The 16249-nt window shown below is 36.0% G+C and overlaps 1 protein-coding gene across 1 annotated transcript; it reads right to left on the reverse strand.

Annotated features, from left to right (window-relative positions):
- Positions 1–1356: 1356 nt before the first annotated feature.
- On the reverse strand, positions 1357–15595 carry LOC108318243 (nephrocan-like). Its single transcript, XM_017549163.2, is given in 4 exon segments — positions 1357–1804; positions 10707–11608; positions 15409–15568; positions 15570–15595. Coding segments are annotated over 4 exon segments (1536 nt in total).
- Positions 15596–16249: the final 654 nt, after the last annotated feature.

The raw sequence follows: 16249 nt of genomic DNA on the forward strand, positions 1-16249 counted from the left end.
CAGCAATGATTGCTACCTGTTTCTTCCTCTGGAAGCTTTGTCCCAGATGCCAGCCAAAGCTCTCTTGTATGAGGTTTCTGTTGACCCCTGCTGGGAGATGTCTCCCAGTCAGGAGGCACGAGAGTCAGGGACCCACTTGAGGAGACAGTCTGTCATTTAACAGAGCTTGAGCACTGTTCTGTGAGATCGACTGCCTTCTTCGAACCGGCAGGCAGGAACGTTTAAGTCTGCTGAAGCTGCGCCCACAGCCGCCCCTTCCCCCAGGTACTCTGTCCCAGGAAGATGGGAATTTTATCTATAAGCCCCTGACTGGGGCTGCTGCCTTTCTTTCAGAGATGCTCTGCCCAGAAAGTAGGAACCTAGAGAGGCAGCCTGGCTACAGTGACTTTGTGGTGCACCAGTGGGCTCTGCCCAGTTTGAATTTCCCAGTGGCTTTGTTTATACTGTGAGGGGAAAATCGCCTACTCAAGCCTCAATAATGGTAGGTGTCCCTCTCCACAACAAGCTCTAGAGTCCAAGGTTGACTTCAGACTGCTGTGCTGTCAGTGAGAATTTCAAACCAGTGGATCTTAGGTTGCTGGGCTCCATAAAAGTGGGATCCACTGAGCTAGACCACTTGGCTCCCTGGCTTCAGGCCCCTTGTCAGGGGATTGAACTGTTCTGTCTCACTGGCATTCCAAGTGCCACTGGGGTATGAAAAACAAAACAAACAAAAAAAAAACTTCTTCAGCTAGCTCAGTTTCTCCCCAAATGGCTGCCCAGGTTTTGCTTGAAACCCAGGGTCCTGGTGGTGTAGGCACCTGAGAGAATCTCCTGGTCTGAGAGTTGCGAAGACCATGGAAAAAGCATAGTATCTGGGCTGCTATGAACCATCCCTCATGGCACAGTCCCTCACAGCTTCCCTTGGCTAGAGGAAGGAGTTCCCTGATTCCTTGTGCTTTCCAGGTGAGGTGATGCCCCACCCTGGTTTGGGTTGCCCTCCGTGGGCTGCACACTCTGTCTAACCAGTCGCAATGAGATAAGCCAACTACATCAGTTGGAAATGTAGAAATCATCACCCTTCTGCGTTGCTGTCACTGGGAGCTACAGACTGGATCTGTTCCTATTCAGCCATCTTGCTAGCCACACAAATTACTTATAAAATGGAAGGAATCTTACAAATCTTCTTACCATTGTTCTTTTCTGCTTTATTCCCCCATCTCATCTTAACCCTTGTTCTTAAACATTCTCAAAAAAAAAAAAAAAAAATAGGAACCACTACAAAGGAAAGTCTTGTATATCTAAATGTATAGCACATTTCTACTTAAGAGACTGAACATTAAAAAACACTTTCCAAACTGTGAACAAAGTTCATACTTAGTCTATTTCATAGTCATAATCATCATCATCCATGTTGATTCTGATGCTGGAGGGGTCGTCAGGTTTTGATTTCTTTTTGGTCTCTTTGTTTTTCTCAGTCAGATGTACGTGATGCTCACACTGCCTCATGATCTTCTTGGAAGACATCCAGCTCTCCCCTTGCTGTTCAGCTGGTGCTGGACATTGTCCTCCCCTTACATCTTTGCCCTTGGCCATCAGGACTTCTCTTGCTTTTAGGAGACTGCAGGTGCAATTCCAGGGATTTCCATCCAGGCACAGGTGCCTGAGGCAAGGCAGACTCTCTAAGGCTTTCAGGTCTAAGGCAGAGATTTTGTTGTTCCTCAGGTTTAGAACGTGAAGCTGCTTCAGGTCCCTGACCTCCCTTTCAGAAATATCCCGGATGGCATTGCCTTTTAGGTCCAGCCTAGCTAAGGTCCCTGGGAGCCTACAAAGCATGGAAACAGGATGTGAGAGGAGGCCATGTCCATCATTCCACAACTGCTAGGATAACAGAAACTGAGCAACACTGCTTTTCACACTGCTTTTCCCTCTTCTCAAGCTAGGAAACAAGCTTATTTGAGAAAATTAATTATAAGCACAAATCTCGGTCCATTCTATGGATCTTTAACTTTTTCTCATAGATCTTATGTTCTAACCCTCTGATTTTCCTGGTCTTACTTATAAAAATCTTTAGTTTTTTTTTCTTGTGAAATGAGATCCCTCAAAGTGATAAGAAAAACACTAAGTTCCCAATTTCTAAGGTGGCAAAGGCCATTAATAAATAATTTACAGAAGGAGTGAAAATGTCAAAAGTATGAAAAAGTCTTGTTCTTTAGGAATATAAAAGGCAAATGAAGAACTAATGCAATGTTTTAATGTAGCAAATTAAAACATGGCTTTAATTTTAAAACACGGCTGCTGTGGGTATAGATGGTAGGAGTGTAAATTGGTACTGTTTAGGAAACAATTTAGTAATATGTTTCAAATTTAATTACTATCATGCCTTTTGACCTAGGAAATAATAGGAAAAGTGAATATTTATTTACAAAGATGTTTCTCACATATTTGATGTTTATAACAGCAAAAAAAAACTAATGTTCAATGATTTTAAATTATGAGAATATGGAATATTATGTGATTACAAAAATCACGGGTTTTGATTTTTTTTTTTTTTTTTTTTAAAGACAGGGTCTGGCTCTGTAGCCCAGGCTGGAGTGCAGTGGTGAGATCTCGGCTCACTGCAACCTCTCCCTCCCTGGCTCAACTGATCCTCCCACCTCAGCCTTCTGAGTAGCTGAGATCACAGGCACACACCATCACACCCAGCTAATTTTTTGTATTTGTGGTACAGACAGGGTTTCATCATGTTCCCCAGGCTAGTCTGGAACTCCTGGGCTCAAGTGATCCACCAACCTCAGCCTCCCAAAGTGCTGGGATTACAGATGTGAGTCACTGTGCCTGGCCTGATGTTTTAAAATAATTAGATGAAAAAAGCTTTTCTAACTATGACTAAAAAATCTAGAAGCTATAAAAACTTGATAAAGCAACATTAAAAAGAATTTTAAAAGAAATTGTGTATAGCAAAAGGCAGGCAAAGTCAAAAGACAAATGATAAACTGGGGGTAAGTACGGTGTCTGCACTTTATATCAGACAAAGGATTAATCTCCTTAATATATAAAAAGCCCTTAAAATTGAGAAAAAAAGAGATTATAAAATAAAACAGAAAAATGGGCAAAAAAGCATAAATGGAAGTTCACATAAAAAGCAAAGCAAAGGGTCCTCAAGTTTTCAACTTTACGCAGAACAGAGAAATTAAAATTAAAGCTACACAGAGATGCTACTTAACACTTATCAGATTGGTAAAAATTCTAAGCCTTAATAATCTGGTCTATGAACAAAGCTGTGAAGAAACAGATATTCTCATATATTGATAGTGGGTTCTAAAATGGCACAGCCCCTCTGGAGAAAAATTTAGCAAAACCTAACAAAAAAAATACACATATTTATCCTTTAGACCAGCAATCTCACTTCTAGGAATACACTCTGAAGATATGACCTTTCAAATAAAAACAGTATATGTAGCATTTATTATTATGTTATTTATAACAGCAAAAGATTGGAAGCAACCCAGTACATTAGTAAAGAACTACCACGCAGCCTTTTAAAAAATAAAATAAAATAATAAAAAAAGAGGCTGGTCTCTATGAATTACCATGAAGTGATTTCCAGAAAACACTGTTAAAGAGAGAAAAAAAGCAAGAAGCAGAACAGTATACATAGTACACTAGTTTTTGTGTAAGAAAAGGGGAAATATGAATTATGTATACATGTTTACTTATTTGGGGCAATTGAGGGAGAATGATAAATCAGAAGTGAATAAAAATGGTTACATATAGGGAGTGTTTGGTTCCATGTGATTTTAACTTTTCAACCATGTTAATATTTTACATGTTCACAAAAACAAAAACAAAATCAAGCCCTAAAATTGAACACAAACAGGAACAAGCAAATCTAATTAATTAATCAAGTGTTTATATTTGTAATATAGTCATACGGAGAAAAGAAAAAGCATTCTGATACAACATCCTTAGTGGATATATTTAAGCCTTAGATTCTAAGGACAAAAAGATCTTGAAATTTCTCTTAGTATGATTATTGTTAATACTAATGTTAATAATGAAATTTTGAAATCTTTAATGAATATTATATAGCAAAACAAATAAATATATTCACGTTACTAGGAAACAATACTTTCATTGTAAGAGAAAAGATTAAAATATAAAATAAAATAAAACCCTCTCTGATGTTAAATACGAATTGAAAATGTCAATGTGAATTCATAATTTTAAAAAATATATTTTCTGGCTCTTGTTTACTGAAAGGGCCTAGAAACAATATTATATTCTGGTAGCAATGCTATCCCAATGCCATGAGCACACCAAGCACACAGACCTTAGCTGCTGAATTCCCATCTTTAAAGAACCAGAGCTTCTTGGAGAAATGACTGATCCTATGTTTAGGGGAAAAAACCATAGAGTTTCTCAGCCAGAATGTGATAAAATGTTCAAGGATTAATGGAACACCCATTAGGGTGGCTACTATCAAAATAACAGGAAATAAAAAGTATTGGCAAGGATGTGGAGAAATTGGAAGCCTTTTGCACTGTTGGTGGGAATATAAAATGGTGCAGCTGCTGTGAAAAGTAAGGTGGTACTTCAAAAAATTAAAAATAGAATTAGCATGTAGTTCAGCAATTCCACTTCTGGCTATATATCCAAAAGACCTTAAAGCTGGGTCTCGAGGTATTTGTACCTCCATGTTCATAGCAACATTCTTCACAGTAGCCAAAAGGTATAAGCCACTCGAGTGTCCATTTACAGAAAAATAAATAAACGAAATGTGGTATATACATACAATGGAGTATTATTCACCCTTAGAAAGGAAGGAAATTCTGACACATGCTATAGCATTCATAAACCTTGAGGATATTATGCTACATGAAAGAAGCCAGTCACAAAGACAAATACTGCATGATTCCACTTATGTGAAATATCTAGCATAGTCACATTCATAGAAACCAAAGGTAATAAAGTAGAATGGTGGTTGTCAGGGGCTGGGAGAAGGGGAAAATGGGAAGTTTTTTAATAGGTGTAGAGTTGTAGTTTTGTAATATGAAAACTTCTGTATGTTGGTTGCACAAGAATGTGACCATACTTAATACCACTGAAATGTAAACTTAAACATGATAAATTTTATGTATGTGTATTTTACTATACCTAAAAAAGAAAAAAGGTTAATGGAGTCATGTCTCATGAACAATAGGGGCTCCCACTAGACAAATTTGTGACAATTTGGGCACCAAAAGAGACTAGCAACTGTAAGTGATCAAAACGTGCCAAAATAAATTAAAATCTATGGGTCCATAGTGATACCTGGAAAAACACAGAAAAGGGGAAGAGGGAAAGAAAAAAAAATTACGTTAAGTGGAAAAAGTAGAATGCAAAATCGAATGATCCCAAATACGTAAAAGCAAATTATGTGCTTATATCTAGATAAAGGCTCTGGTTGAACAATTCTGAATGATTTTTAATTTTATCAGCATATTAAGTTTTCAACCTTGAACAGCTATTGCTTTATAATCAGAAAGAAAATAAAAGATTTTTTAAAACTGTGAATACCAATTTGAAAATGTCATGCTCACGCCTATTGATTAAAAAGTAGAAAAGAGTCACAATGGTGAACCTGAAGATCTTTTTCCTACACAGAAACTTTGTAGTAAGTGCTTTCCTTTTTATGAAATACAAAATGTCTGAAAGTTTAATAGGGAAAAAAGCCTTCAAATTGAAACACCACCTGAATGTTATTTTTATACAATGTGAATACACTGGATATATATTCATGAGTTTTAGTATTCAGTGTAGTTTATTGTGGCAGTCCCGGTTATATGACTGTTACATCAAAAAAAGAAAACAAGTTTAGCAATATTCTATGATAATACTATCTTTCGCTTGTTATAGTATTATTATTACATGAATTTTATTCCAAAAGGTCAGTATTTTGGGTTTTTGGTGCTTGGCCTAAATTTTGCCTTTGGAGTTTTCTTTTTTAAACTAAATTAAATTCGTCATTTTATATTTGTAATCATATCCTAGACTATACAGTAGTATGTATACGTAAGTATTTGTACTTTTTGGGTAAAAATCATTTAAAGTGTCTTCTCCTTAGATAGAATAAATTTTACCTAATAAAGTAGATTAATTTACCAGGGAAAATCATGTTATACATTCTAACAGTTTGATAATTAATTCAATTCAAAGTTAATCTACAAGAAAATATAATTTTGTGCACACACCAGCTTATCTAAATGGTATACAGAAAATTTCTTATGTATAGGTTTCCCCCTGCCAAGGAAAAAATAGACTTGTTGGATTGTGTAGTAGTAAGCAACACTTCGTTCCCATTGCAGAGGACACTGAAGCCTAACCAGAAAAGATGCGCTAAACAGGAGTCAAAAAGTATCAATGTATTAAGACTTGTGTTCTAACTTGAGCCATTCTATTTACCACTACATGGTTTTAGATAAGTCATTTTGCTTCTTAGAGATCCTAATTTTCCATCCTCCAGATGAAGCATTCAGTACACAGAAGTCCTATAACCAATGTTAGATAATGAAAATAAGCTAGGCAAGTTTTCTATGAAACAAATGTACAATTATCCAGTTCTTGGATATGTATCCCAAAATTGTGCCTGTTCTTAGGCTTTTTTTTTTCTTGTTTGTATGAAAGTCATCACCAAAATGACATTGCAAGAGAAATCACTATTTATCCTGGTTTGGTGACTGACAGTCACTTACTACTTTGATATAATTTGTCTTTATAAGTCTAATTTATATTTTAAAGTAGCCCTGATTTTAAAATTAACAGTTTTCTAGAAATGCTATCATGTTCTTTGGGTAGCTATTGCTTTTTGGATGAAAAAGGGGCATAGCCCATTTTGCCAGTAGATAGCACTTGGATATAAGATAAAATGCTAACTGCATTAGGTTGTAAGCTATTCTAGATTTCAGCAATCTGAAGAGTAGATAAAAAAGAGATAATCTAATTTATATTTATTCACTAACCTGCAAATTGATGAAATCTGAAGCAGAAACAGCTGAGGTCCAGTTCCTGGGCATTCGAAATAGTGTTATTTTACTGACAGTAGAGCAAATTTCAGAGGCAGGATTATGCAGTGGCTAAAATTTCCTGGCTCTGGAGTTAGACTATTGTGTTTAAATTCTGACTATGATGTTGATCAAGTTTCTGAATACCTCTAAGCCATAATGCCCTAGTCTGTAAATTATTAGGTAAACCAGTGTACCTACCTTGACGGAATTATTATGTATCTAAGTTCGCTACTGGTTTTAATAAGTACTTAATAAATGTTAGGTCTTATTTTCTATCTCAAGTAGTGTAATGAGGCAAATGTAGCAGGTCTTTGAATATATGTGCACCTAAAACCATATACCATTATTTTCTTGATGAAATGTAGAATGGAGGATGGTAGGCAAAAGAAAAGATGTGCCAAAATATCACTGGTGATAGAAGCAGATTGCCTGTGTTAACAGTTTACTTGTAGAAAACTGAATTGCATAGTATAGATTTTGTATATGAAGAAGAAGCATGCAACTTTTTAAAAGTTGTAATGTGTAAAGGCCATAAATAAAGAATTTTTAAAATTAAAATATAAGGAATAGATATTATCATGTTTCAAGTTTTACCTTTTTTTAGACAGGGTCTTGCTGTATCACCCAGGCTGGAGTGCAGAGGCACAATCATGGCTAAGTGCAGCCTACCTCAGCCTCCTGAGTAGCTGCGACCACAGGCATGCACCACCACACCCAACTAATTTTTAAAAAATTTTGTAGAGATGGGGTCTCACTATATTGCCTAGGCTGGTCTTGAACTCCTGGGCACAAGTGATCTGCCTGCCTCAGCCTCCCAAAGTGCTGAAATTACAGGCATGAGCTACTGTGCCCAATCATGTTTTAACTTTTAATGAGAGGAAAACCACAGGGAAACCTTCTGGGTCTTTCCCACTTGTCAATCAAAACAAAAAAGGGCTGAGGAGTGATAGGGGTATTTCAAAGCCACAAGAACTTTGCTATCACAGCTAGCCAAGTACTTTGATAGAGCAGACAGTTGTGTTGCTTAATTTAAGCCTCACAGGAAAAGCCCATTTCCACCTGGTTACTGGCCCCACTGTCCTTGCACAGTAGCTCTTGACCCTCGCTGCACATTAAATTCATCTGGGAGCTTTTCAAAACTCGTGATGCCTGGGTCCAGGGGCATCTGATTTAATTGGTTTGAAGTGAGGCCTAGGTATAAGTATGCATTTTAAAAATATTTCTCCAGATAATTCTAATGTGAAGCCAGATTTGAGAACTATGGCTAGCTCAGGCTTGCAATTCCATTCCATTTGGGTAAAACATTGTGCTTTCTGTAATCACTTATTAAAACACAAATGCTCCGGCAAGAGTAAATAATTAAGTTATTTTTTCCACTCATGAAACTTAGCAGGATTACTCAACAAAATGCTCTAAAAGTCACTTTAGTAGAAAAACCTACCAAGTTCACCATATTTCCCAAGACTGTCATAGCTTGCTGTCATATATTTTACATGATATAGTTACTGTCTAGCTTGTTGTATGAGTTTTTATTTTATACACTATTTTCTTCCTTGGAGTCGGGCAGTCAGTAATAAAAAATAAGGCTTGTAACATAGTCAATAAGTTATTTAAATAATAAGTATTAGAGTCTTGAGACACTGCAAGTGTGTTTTTGCCTTAGGGCCTTTGAATTGGCTGTTCTTCTGTCTAGGAAACGTTTTCTCCCAAATAACTTCACAGCTAGATCTCTCACTTTCTTCCAGTCTTTGCTCAAAGGTTATATTTTCATGAGGGTTACCGTGCTTACCCTATTTAAAACTGCAACCAGCCACCTCACCCACTACACTCTTGAACCTGGTAATCATGTCCTTTTTTTTTGTAAGCTATAATACCCAATACAGTCTGAGTATTATATATTTTACTTATGTAATATGTTCGTTGTCAATCTTCCCCTGCTAGATTTTAAACTGTATAAAACATGAAGTTTTATCTCTTTTATTGTATTGATGTATCTCAAGTGTCTGGTAAAATACCTGGCAAGTAAGTGCTCAAAACATATTGATTAAAGTAGTTGTATATACATGCTTATGCAGTCAAAGAAATTAATTACTTTGAAATCACCTTCAATATTTATTTTGAAATACTGAACTCTCTTGGAAACATCACTTTTTGATGTTTTACATTGAGTACAGTTATACATAATTTTTTAAAATCCCCTTTTCAACTAGAAAAAAGAACATCTCTACATATGAAAGATCATTTTTCCCTTTTTATTGATAAAAAATTAATATAGGCTGGGCCTACAATAATTAGTGTATAATCGCAGTAGTTTGAGAGGCTGAGGTGGGAGGATCAATTTCTTTTTAGGAGTTTGAAACCACCCTGGGCAATGTAGTGAGACCTCATCTCTTAAAAAAAAAAATGTTTAATTAGCAAGATATGGTGCATGCCTGTAGTCTCAACTACTCAGGAGGCTGAAGGGAGAGAATTGCTTTAGCTTAGGAGGTTGAGGCTGCTGTGAGCCATCATTACCCCACTGCACTCCAGCATTGGTGACAGAGTGAGACCCTGCCTTAAATATATATATATATATATATATATATATATATATATATATATTATAAAACACAATAAAATTAGGTAAATAGAGTACCTTAGGATTCTACAGAAACCAGAAGTTGGTATATTCATTATGAAAAATTTGATAATGCTAATAGCCAGGGCAAGAAGCCTTTTATTTTTTCAATAAAGTGCTGAAAGAAAAAAAAGAATCCACAGATAGACAAACATAGTATCATTTTAAAAACAATAACAGTGCTTCATCCTACATTTTTATGCTTTATCTACTTTAAAATATAGAACATGAAATAAAGTTTAAATAAATAGGATCAATTAATATAAACACATATTGTGTAAGTTATAAATTATGAGGCGTAGGGGGAACAGGTGCAGCAGGTTGGATATAGAGGGAGGGATATTTGGGAAGAGAGTCCAAGTGTGAGGGCGTGTGTGTGTGTGTGAGAGAGAGAGAGACAGAGAGAGAGAGAGAAGAGAGAGAGAGAGAGATTGAGAGAGAGAAACTGAAGAGATAACCAAAACCACAAGGTAAGACAAACCTAGTGGACTCACTCACTCATTCAAACAGACACACAGAGAAATAAGCAAAGCCGGCTTAAGCCCTTTAAAGATCACAGCATTGAAGAGAATATGAGGCTCCCCAACAAGTAATTCAAAATAAATACAATATTACATTGTAATGTTTTAATTTTTCCCTAATAACTTCTACTTCAATACATTTTAAAATATCAATATGTTACTATATTTTACCCCCTCATTTTATCCTGGTGTCCTTGCTTTGCTAGTGGCTAAGCTCAGGCCTACTGACTATTGATTATCCAGGCCATATACAGTACTTAGAAACTGAGACACATTCTTTACAGTATCTTTATATTATGTTTGCAATTATACATATCATCTGTTGGTGTCTTGTCCCGGAGGCAAGATAAAGTTAGTGCAATATTTAGTTTGAGTGCTGGAGTTTCCACACCTCTGTTTGAAACTTCTATCCCTAAATCTTTGTGTAGGCGTGATCAAATAATTCACCTTTGCTCTAATTTTCTTGATTAGATGATGTGCTCAATTGTCCCAAGCTTCAGAAAACTATTGTGGTAGCTACAATAATTTAAAACACTCACTCACCTTAGGGGTATGGACAATAGCAGGTTCTGCTCCAGGGCCAGGTCGGAAAGCTGAGAACACCTCTGCAGGGCTCCAGCTTCGAGCAAACTCACAATGTTGTTGTCCAGAAACAAATGTTTCAAGTCTCGAAGGTCCTAGAAGTCTTGTGCTGTAACTTTCTCAGTCAGATTATTGCTACAGTCAAGTTTTTGTAGCTTTACTGGCAGTTTGAAGGGCAACATTTGCAGCTGGTTTTGGGACAACTCAAGAGTAGTTAAATTTGTAAGTTGCTGTGCCCCATTGATGGAAGAGAGTAAGTTTTCTGACAGGTAAAGATGGGAAAGATTCTCCAAGTGTTTCATGTCTTGAAACCTTACCATTCTGAGCTGGTTTCTTTCCATCTTTAAAGATAGCAAGGATTTGGGTAGATTGATAGGAACTTTAGTCAGAAAGTTACCACTGAAACTGAGAAATTGCAAAGACTGTAGAGAAGTAAAGAAGCTACCTGGTATAAGATGTAGTTTATTATTCTCCAAACTCGTATGTGTCAGATGGGGAAGTAACAGTGGTCCAGCTATAGCCTCCATATCGTTGCCATCCAATATCAAACTTTGCAAACTGACAAGGGAGGAAATCATGCTGGGAGAGAGGGAAGAGATCAGGTTGTTTTTAAGTTCAAGGATTTTTAATTTCATCAGTCCTTCAAAATCTGATCCATGTAGGACATTTATTGAGTTATCATTTAGAATTAACACTTCAAGGCTGGCTGGGAGAGCACTAGGGACTTGTCTTAACTTATTTTTCCAGAGTTCTAAGGTCTTCAAAGTACCCAGAGTTTTGAAGGTGTCATTTTCTACTGACTCTGTTCCACTGGCAAGCAGAATAAAATCTTCTAGAGCCAACACTTGGTTGAAGTCAGACAGCTACAAAAAATGTGGAGGCAGAGAAAGGGCAGAAAAAGCAATAAATTAATATTGTTTAAAAAATATCATATACACCATCATTATAATACTAATAATACTTCAGATTTTTCTTCGGGTTCTATTTTAAATTATCTCTTGGAAAAGGGTTGAAACTCAGATCCTGACTGTTTTTATGATTGATAACATCAGCATAAGGTATGAAAAATATTATAAGCACTTTCACACATCATTGATAGACACATAATATTGGCCAATTTTTACTACATATTCTCTGACCCAGCAAATTCACTTCTAGGCAGAGATACTTACAAATTGCAAAATGATTCATGCACTAGGATGTTTTTGTTGTATCATCTTATAATAGCCATAAATTGAAACAATCTGGAACTTTTTCAACAAATTATTAGCAGTTTCTGAATCTAGAGGGTAAGATTACAAAGGATTTTCACTAGGTACATTTTGTATTATTTAACATTATGAATCACACTTTTTAAAAACCATTAAAAGTTAAAAAAATGTCCTAGGCTATCACTAGGATGCACTTACTGGAAACATTTTCAACTATATTGTATTTTGGAAAACGAGTTTACCTGTTTCCTATGCCCAATTTGCACTTCACCAATGAAAAAAAAATTCATAAAGAAACAAATGTATACATGTTATCTCCCTCTATCTCTGTAGAGCAAAGAGTGCATTCATGCATATATCCCAGACCTAATGTCACTCTTCTCCTATGTAGGTATTTGCCAAATCTGATATACTGCCTTCATGTTTTGCCAGTTCCCCTATCGCTCTGCATGCCTGCTAACCTCTCAGCTTAACACTCAGTGCTTTTTGTCAATGATTTAATCATCTTTATTTAGTGCTAGCAGTGAGGTTATGTTTAAGCAGAAAAAGGAATTGTTCCAGGTTTTCTTCAGGTTGATAAATCTTCACAAAATTTTCAATCTGCCTTAGAATTCAATGAAGCTGGAATTTTCAGTATACAATTTCATGTGTCTTACTATCCACAGTTTTAAATATTTGACTTAATTATGCAGTTGAGCACTTTTATAATACAAATACACGATTAACACCTTCAAGGTGAGTTAATTTTGTATCATATATTTATTATAGGTACTTATATTCTGGGAGATATGTGTTGGATTCTTTCTTGATCATCAAAGCAACATTTGTTCTCTATAAACAATTTTTAAATTCTGTAAAATATGGAGAGAATATAAAATAACCCACAATCCCCCCCATTAAGTAATAATCCTTATTTATATATTTCTTAGGAAGAATTTGAAGACACTTCTTCTCTTCCATAAAAGATGTAAAGCACAATCATTTTAACTGACTGGTACCATAACTACATTCTCATTTGTCTTCTACCTTTGAAGAAAATATATCACTCTGGCTTATATCCATTTGAATGTCAATAGTGAAGTAAACTTAATGATTTTTTGCATATGTGGACACAAAGAATTGAACCAAATCTACAATCCTCTAAAAAGGAGTGATTTGGGTCACCTAGCACACTGTCCATTTGGTATCACATGTAATCAGTTGCTCCTTAAGTCTTCCCTTAACACAGCTAAGCAGTTCATCATGTCTTGAGAGTGAAGTCTGAGTCAGGGAATAGCAACAGAACAGGAAAGAGGGAACAAAAGAACAAAGCTGAACTCCTTTCTTATGCCAAACACAAAAATAACTCAAAATGGATCACAGACCTAAATGTACAAGCTAAAACTGTAAAACTCTTAGAATAAAATATGGCATTAGATTTTCATGAACTTGGATTAGGTAAAGCTATCTTAGATGTGACACCAAATGCATGAATGACAAAACACAGATAAATTAGGCCAGGTGTGGTAACTCAAGCTTGTAATCCCAGCATTCTGGAGGCCAAGGAAGGTAAAGAGCAGCTAGTAAAGAAAGAGCAGCAGAATATATGGGGGTGCAGAAGGTGAGAGAGCAAGGTCTAGGGAGAGGTGAGAAGGATGGAATCAAGAGTCTTGAATACAAGGAGAGACATGTCCTTTCTGGAGAAAAGAGTTTGCAGAAGTAGATGGGGACAAATTTGTACACAGTGAGCAGGAACTGACGGAGATCAAATCTTGTCGTTTGTCAATAAAATAGGAGGTCAGCTATTCATTGAGAATGAGGATGGCAGGAATTGAGTATGCAACCCAACACTGTACTGAAGTTTTGGAAGATACTGAAGGATTCTGTAAATTCAAACCCAATAAACAGAATATTCATTGTATTTACCAAAAGGAAGTGAGATATGGTCACTTAAAACCTAAGTATTTTTAAAACACAAGTATCATTGGTCAGAACTTTCATCAAAAAACAAAACAAAACAAAAAAAAACCTTTCATTTTCCTTAACAAAATAATCCTGTCTTTTATTATGGTTCTGTTGTGAACTGTCCTTCCAAGAGATAATTACCTAGCTTAAAGTCAGGGAAGTGGCAATGCTGCTCTTCAATGAAACTAAACCAACAACAAACTGATCCAATAACTGAATTTGATAAGAGGTATAATTTTATCTTATTGGCTACAAAGTAGCAGTGTAGAATCATTAACAGGATTAGTTGACATTCCGCTCAATAGGCATCTCAAGTCCTCTGGGCAAATATTTAAGCAGCTTACGCTGTAACCAGGTGTCTTGCTTGAACGTTTACACTTAATGGACACTGACTTGCTATCTCGTGTTAGGCACTACAGGGTTAGAAAAGGAAAGCAAACAGATGGAGACAAGACAACTGTGTTTATTGAGAAAGCATCTAAATACCATGCCACATATTTTAAACTCTGTGTGTTTATGGGACACCCATATGAACACTTCTTAACCAAATTAAAGGGATGGTGTCTCGGTTTGAAGGTAAGTTACACTCACCTCCTGCCTCTCTGCACCTGGCTCACAAAGAGGCATTTCTTTATCTTAAAATTTGGATCTTTGAGGGAGAACCAGTGAATAGTAAAGGAAAGTTAGAGAGCCATAGAATTTTCCATATGGAAGTGGCCTGGGATCACCTATCTAATCTGGCCTTCCTACTTCATAAATGTGCAGCCCAGAGATTTTTTTAACAGCCAGCCTAAGATAGTCACATCTCTAATTAGGGGGGGAAGCTGGGATGAAAACTCTTGATAATTTTCAAAATATCAGAGATCAAAAATAAAAGTTCATTTACATTATATAAGTCAGACAAATACATAGCAATCTTTTCAGTGCCCTCTGGATAAGTGGGAATAAAAATAAAATTCATAATTAAAAGCACATAGAATGAGAACTGCAGGTAACTTGGCAAAACAAAAAAAATTACTTCCGCTGTATAGGTTTCCACAAATACACTGACACCTGATTGATATGTAGGGTTTGTATGAATTCTTCTGATATACTGGGATTGCTTTGGTAGTCTGATGATGCTTTAAGTATCATCTTCCATCTATGGAATAAACAAAATTATGTTTTCCTCTGAAAGGATTTATTCTTAATCCTGGGGACATAAAGTAGCAATATACTTTTTGTTAAGCAAGAGTTATTTTTACTTTGCAGCAACATAGTTTTTAATCTACAGTTAATGATTCTGACTTTTTGTTGTTTTTTCCTAAAAATAAACATCCAAAGGCATATACCCATCTCAATAGTGCAGAACAAGCAGGTAGCTAGTTCAACTACCTTACCTTGATCACTAGCGTTTTTAAGTTATGATTATTTAAAATAAATGTTAACAGCCCCACACTAGCCTCCCATACTGTTTCTGTCTCACAAAGTAAGATTGCAACAATTTGAGTGCCACATGACATAGTTACCTGGAGGTGTTGAATTTTGCTGTGGCTAATGTAGAGCCTCTTAGTAGTGGAAGGAATATTTGATGGTACCTCCATTAGTCTGTAGCATTGCACCAACTGCATAGAATCACAGTTACATCTTCCAGGACAGTTAGGATTAAAACCATCGCTAAGAGAGCAAAATAAAGAAAGCATAAATCAGATGCATCTTCCAAAACAGGGGCTCTCAGGTGTAGGTAGGTGTTTAGGTGATGTCTCACTCTTTATACCATGAAATCCGATAATAAAATCTTATGAATGTGTACTCTGTCAATGTAAGAAGACAGGAAAGAAAAAAATTCTCAATTTGTCTGGGTTAAAATCTTAGCAATCATTACATAGAGGAAGGGGCTTAAACACTGATAAGCTGTCTTAATATTTGTAGGTGAGCAAAACTCTATGTTATAATTTATGACTTTGAAGGCTAATCTGCAAACACCTCTATTATCTGTAGTTTCCTTGTTTTTAAATGTGACATTAGGGAATTAGTGGGAAAAGACAAAGAGCTGTTTTATAGTGGGCCATAAAACCTTTGCATTTTCTGTGCCCCTATGTTAAAACCATTTTTGTGGGACTGAAACAGGCAAGTGTTGTCTTCTCACATTAACCAGTAAGGGAAAATAAGAAGGTTTTCTATTCCTTACTGCTGTTTCAGTAACATTTTATTGCTAAATAAAACAATGGTAGTACAATGTCAAGATACTTAGAGGCACAGATAACTTACTCATTTATCACTTGATCCACTCAAATGTAATATTTGGAAAACATCTTTGTCACTCAAAAAATTGCTGACTTAGAGAACAAAACATCAACATGGGTCGAT

Source organism: Cebus imitator, unplaced genomic scaffold (genome assembly GCF_001604975.1).
Source record: "Cebus imitator isolate Cc_AM_T3 unplaced genomic scaffold, Cebus_imitator-1.0 Scaffold11, whole genome shotgun sequence".
Taxonomy (NCBI): Eukaryota; Metazoa; Chordata; class Mammalia; order Primates; family Cebidae; genus Cebus; species Cebus imitator.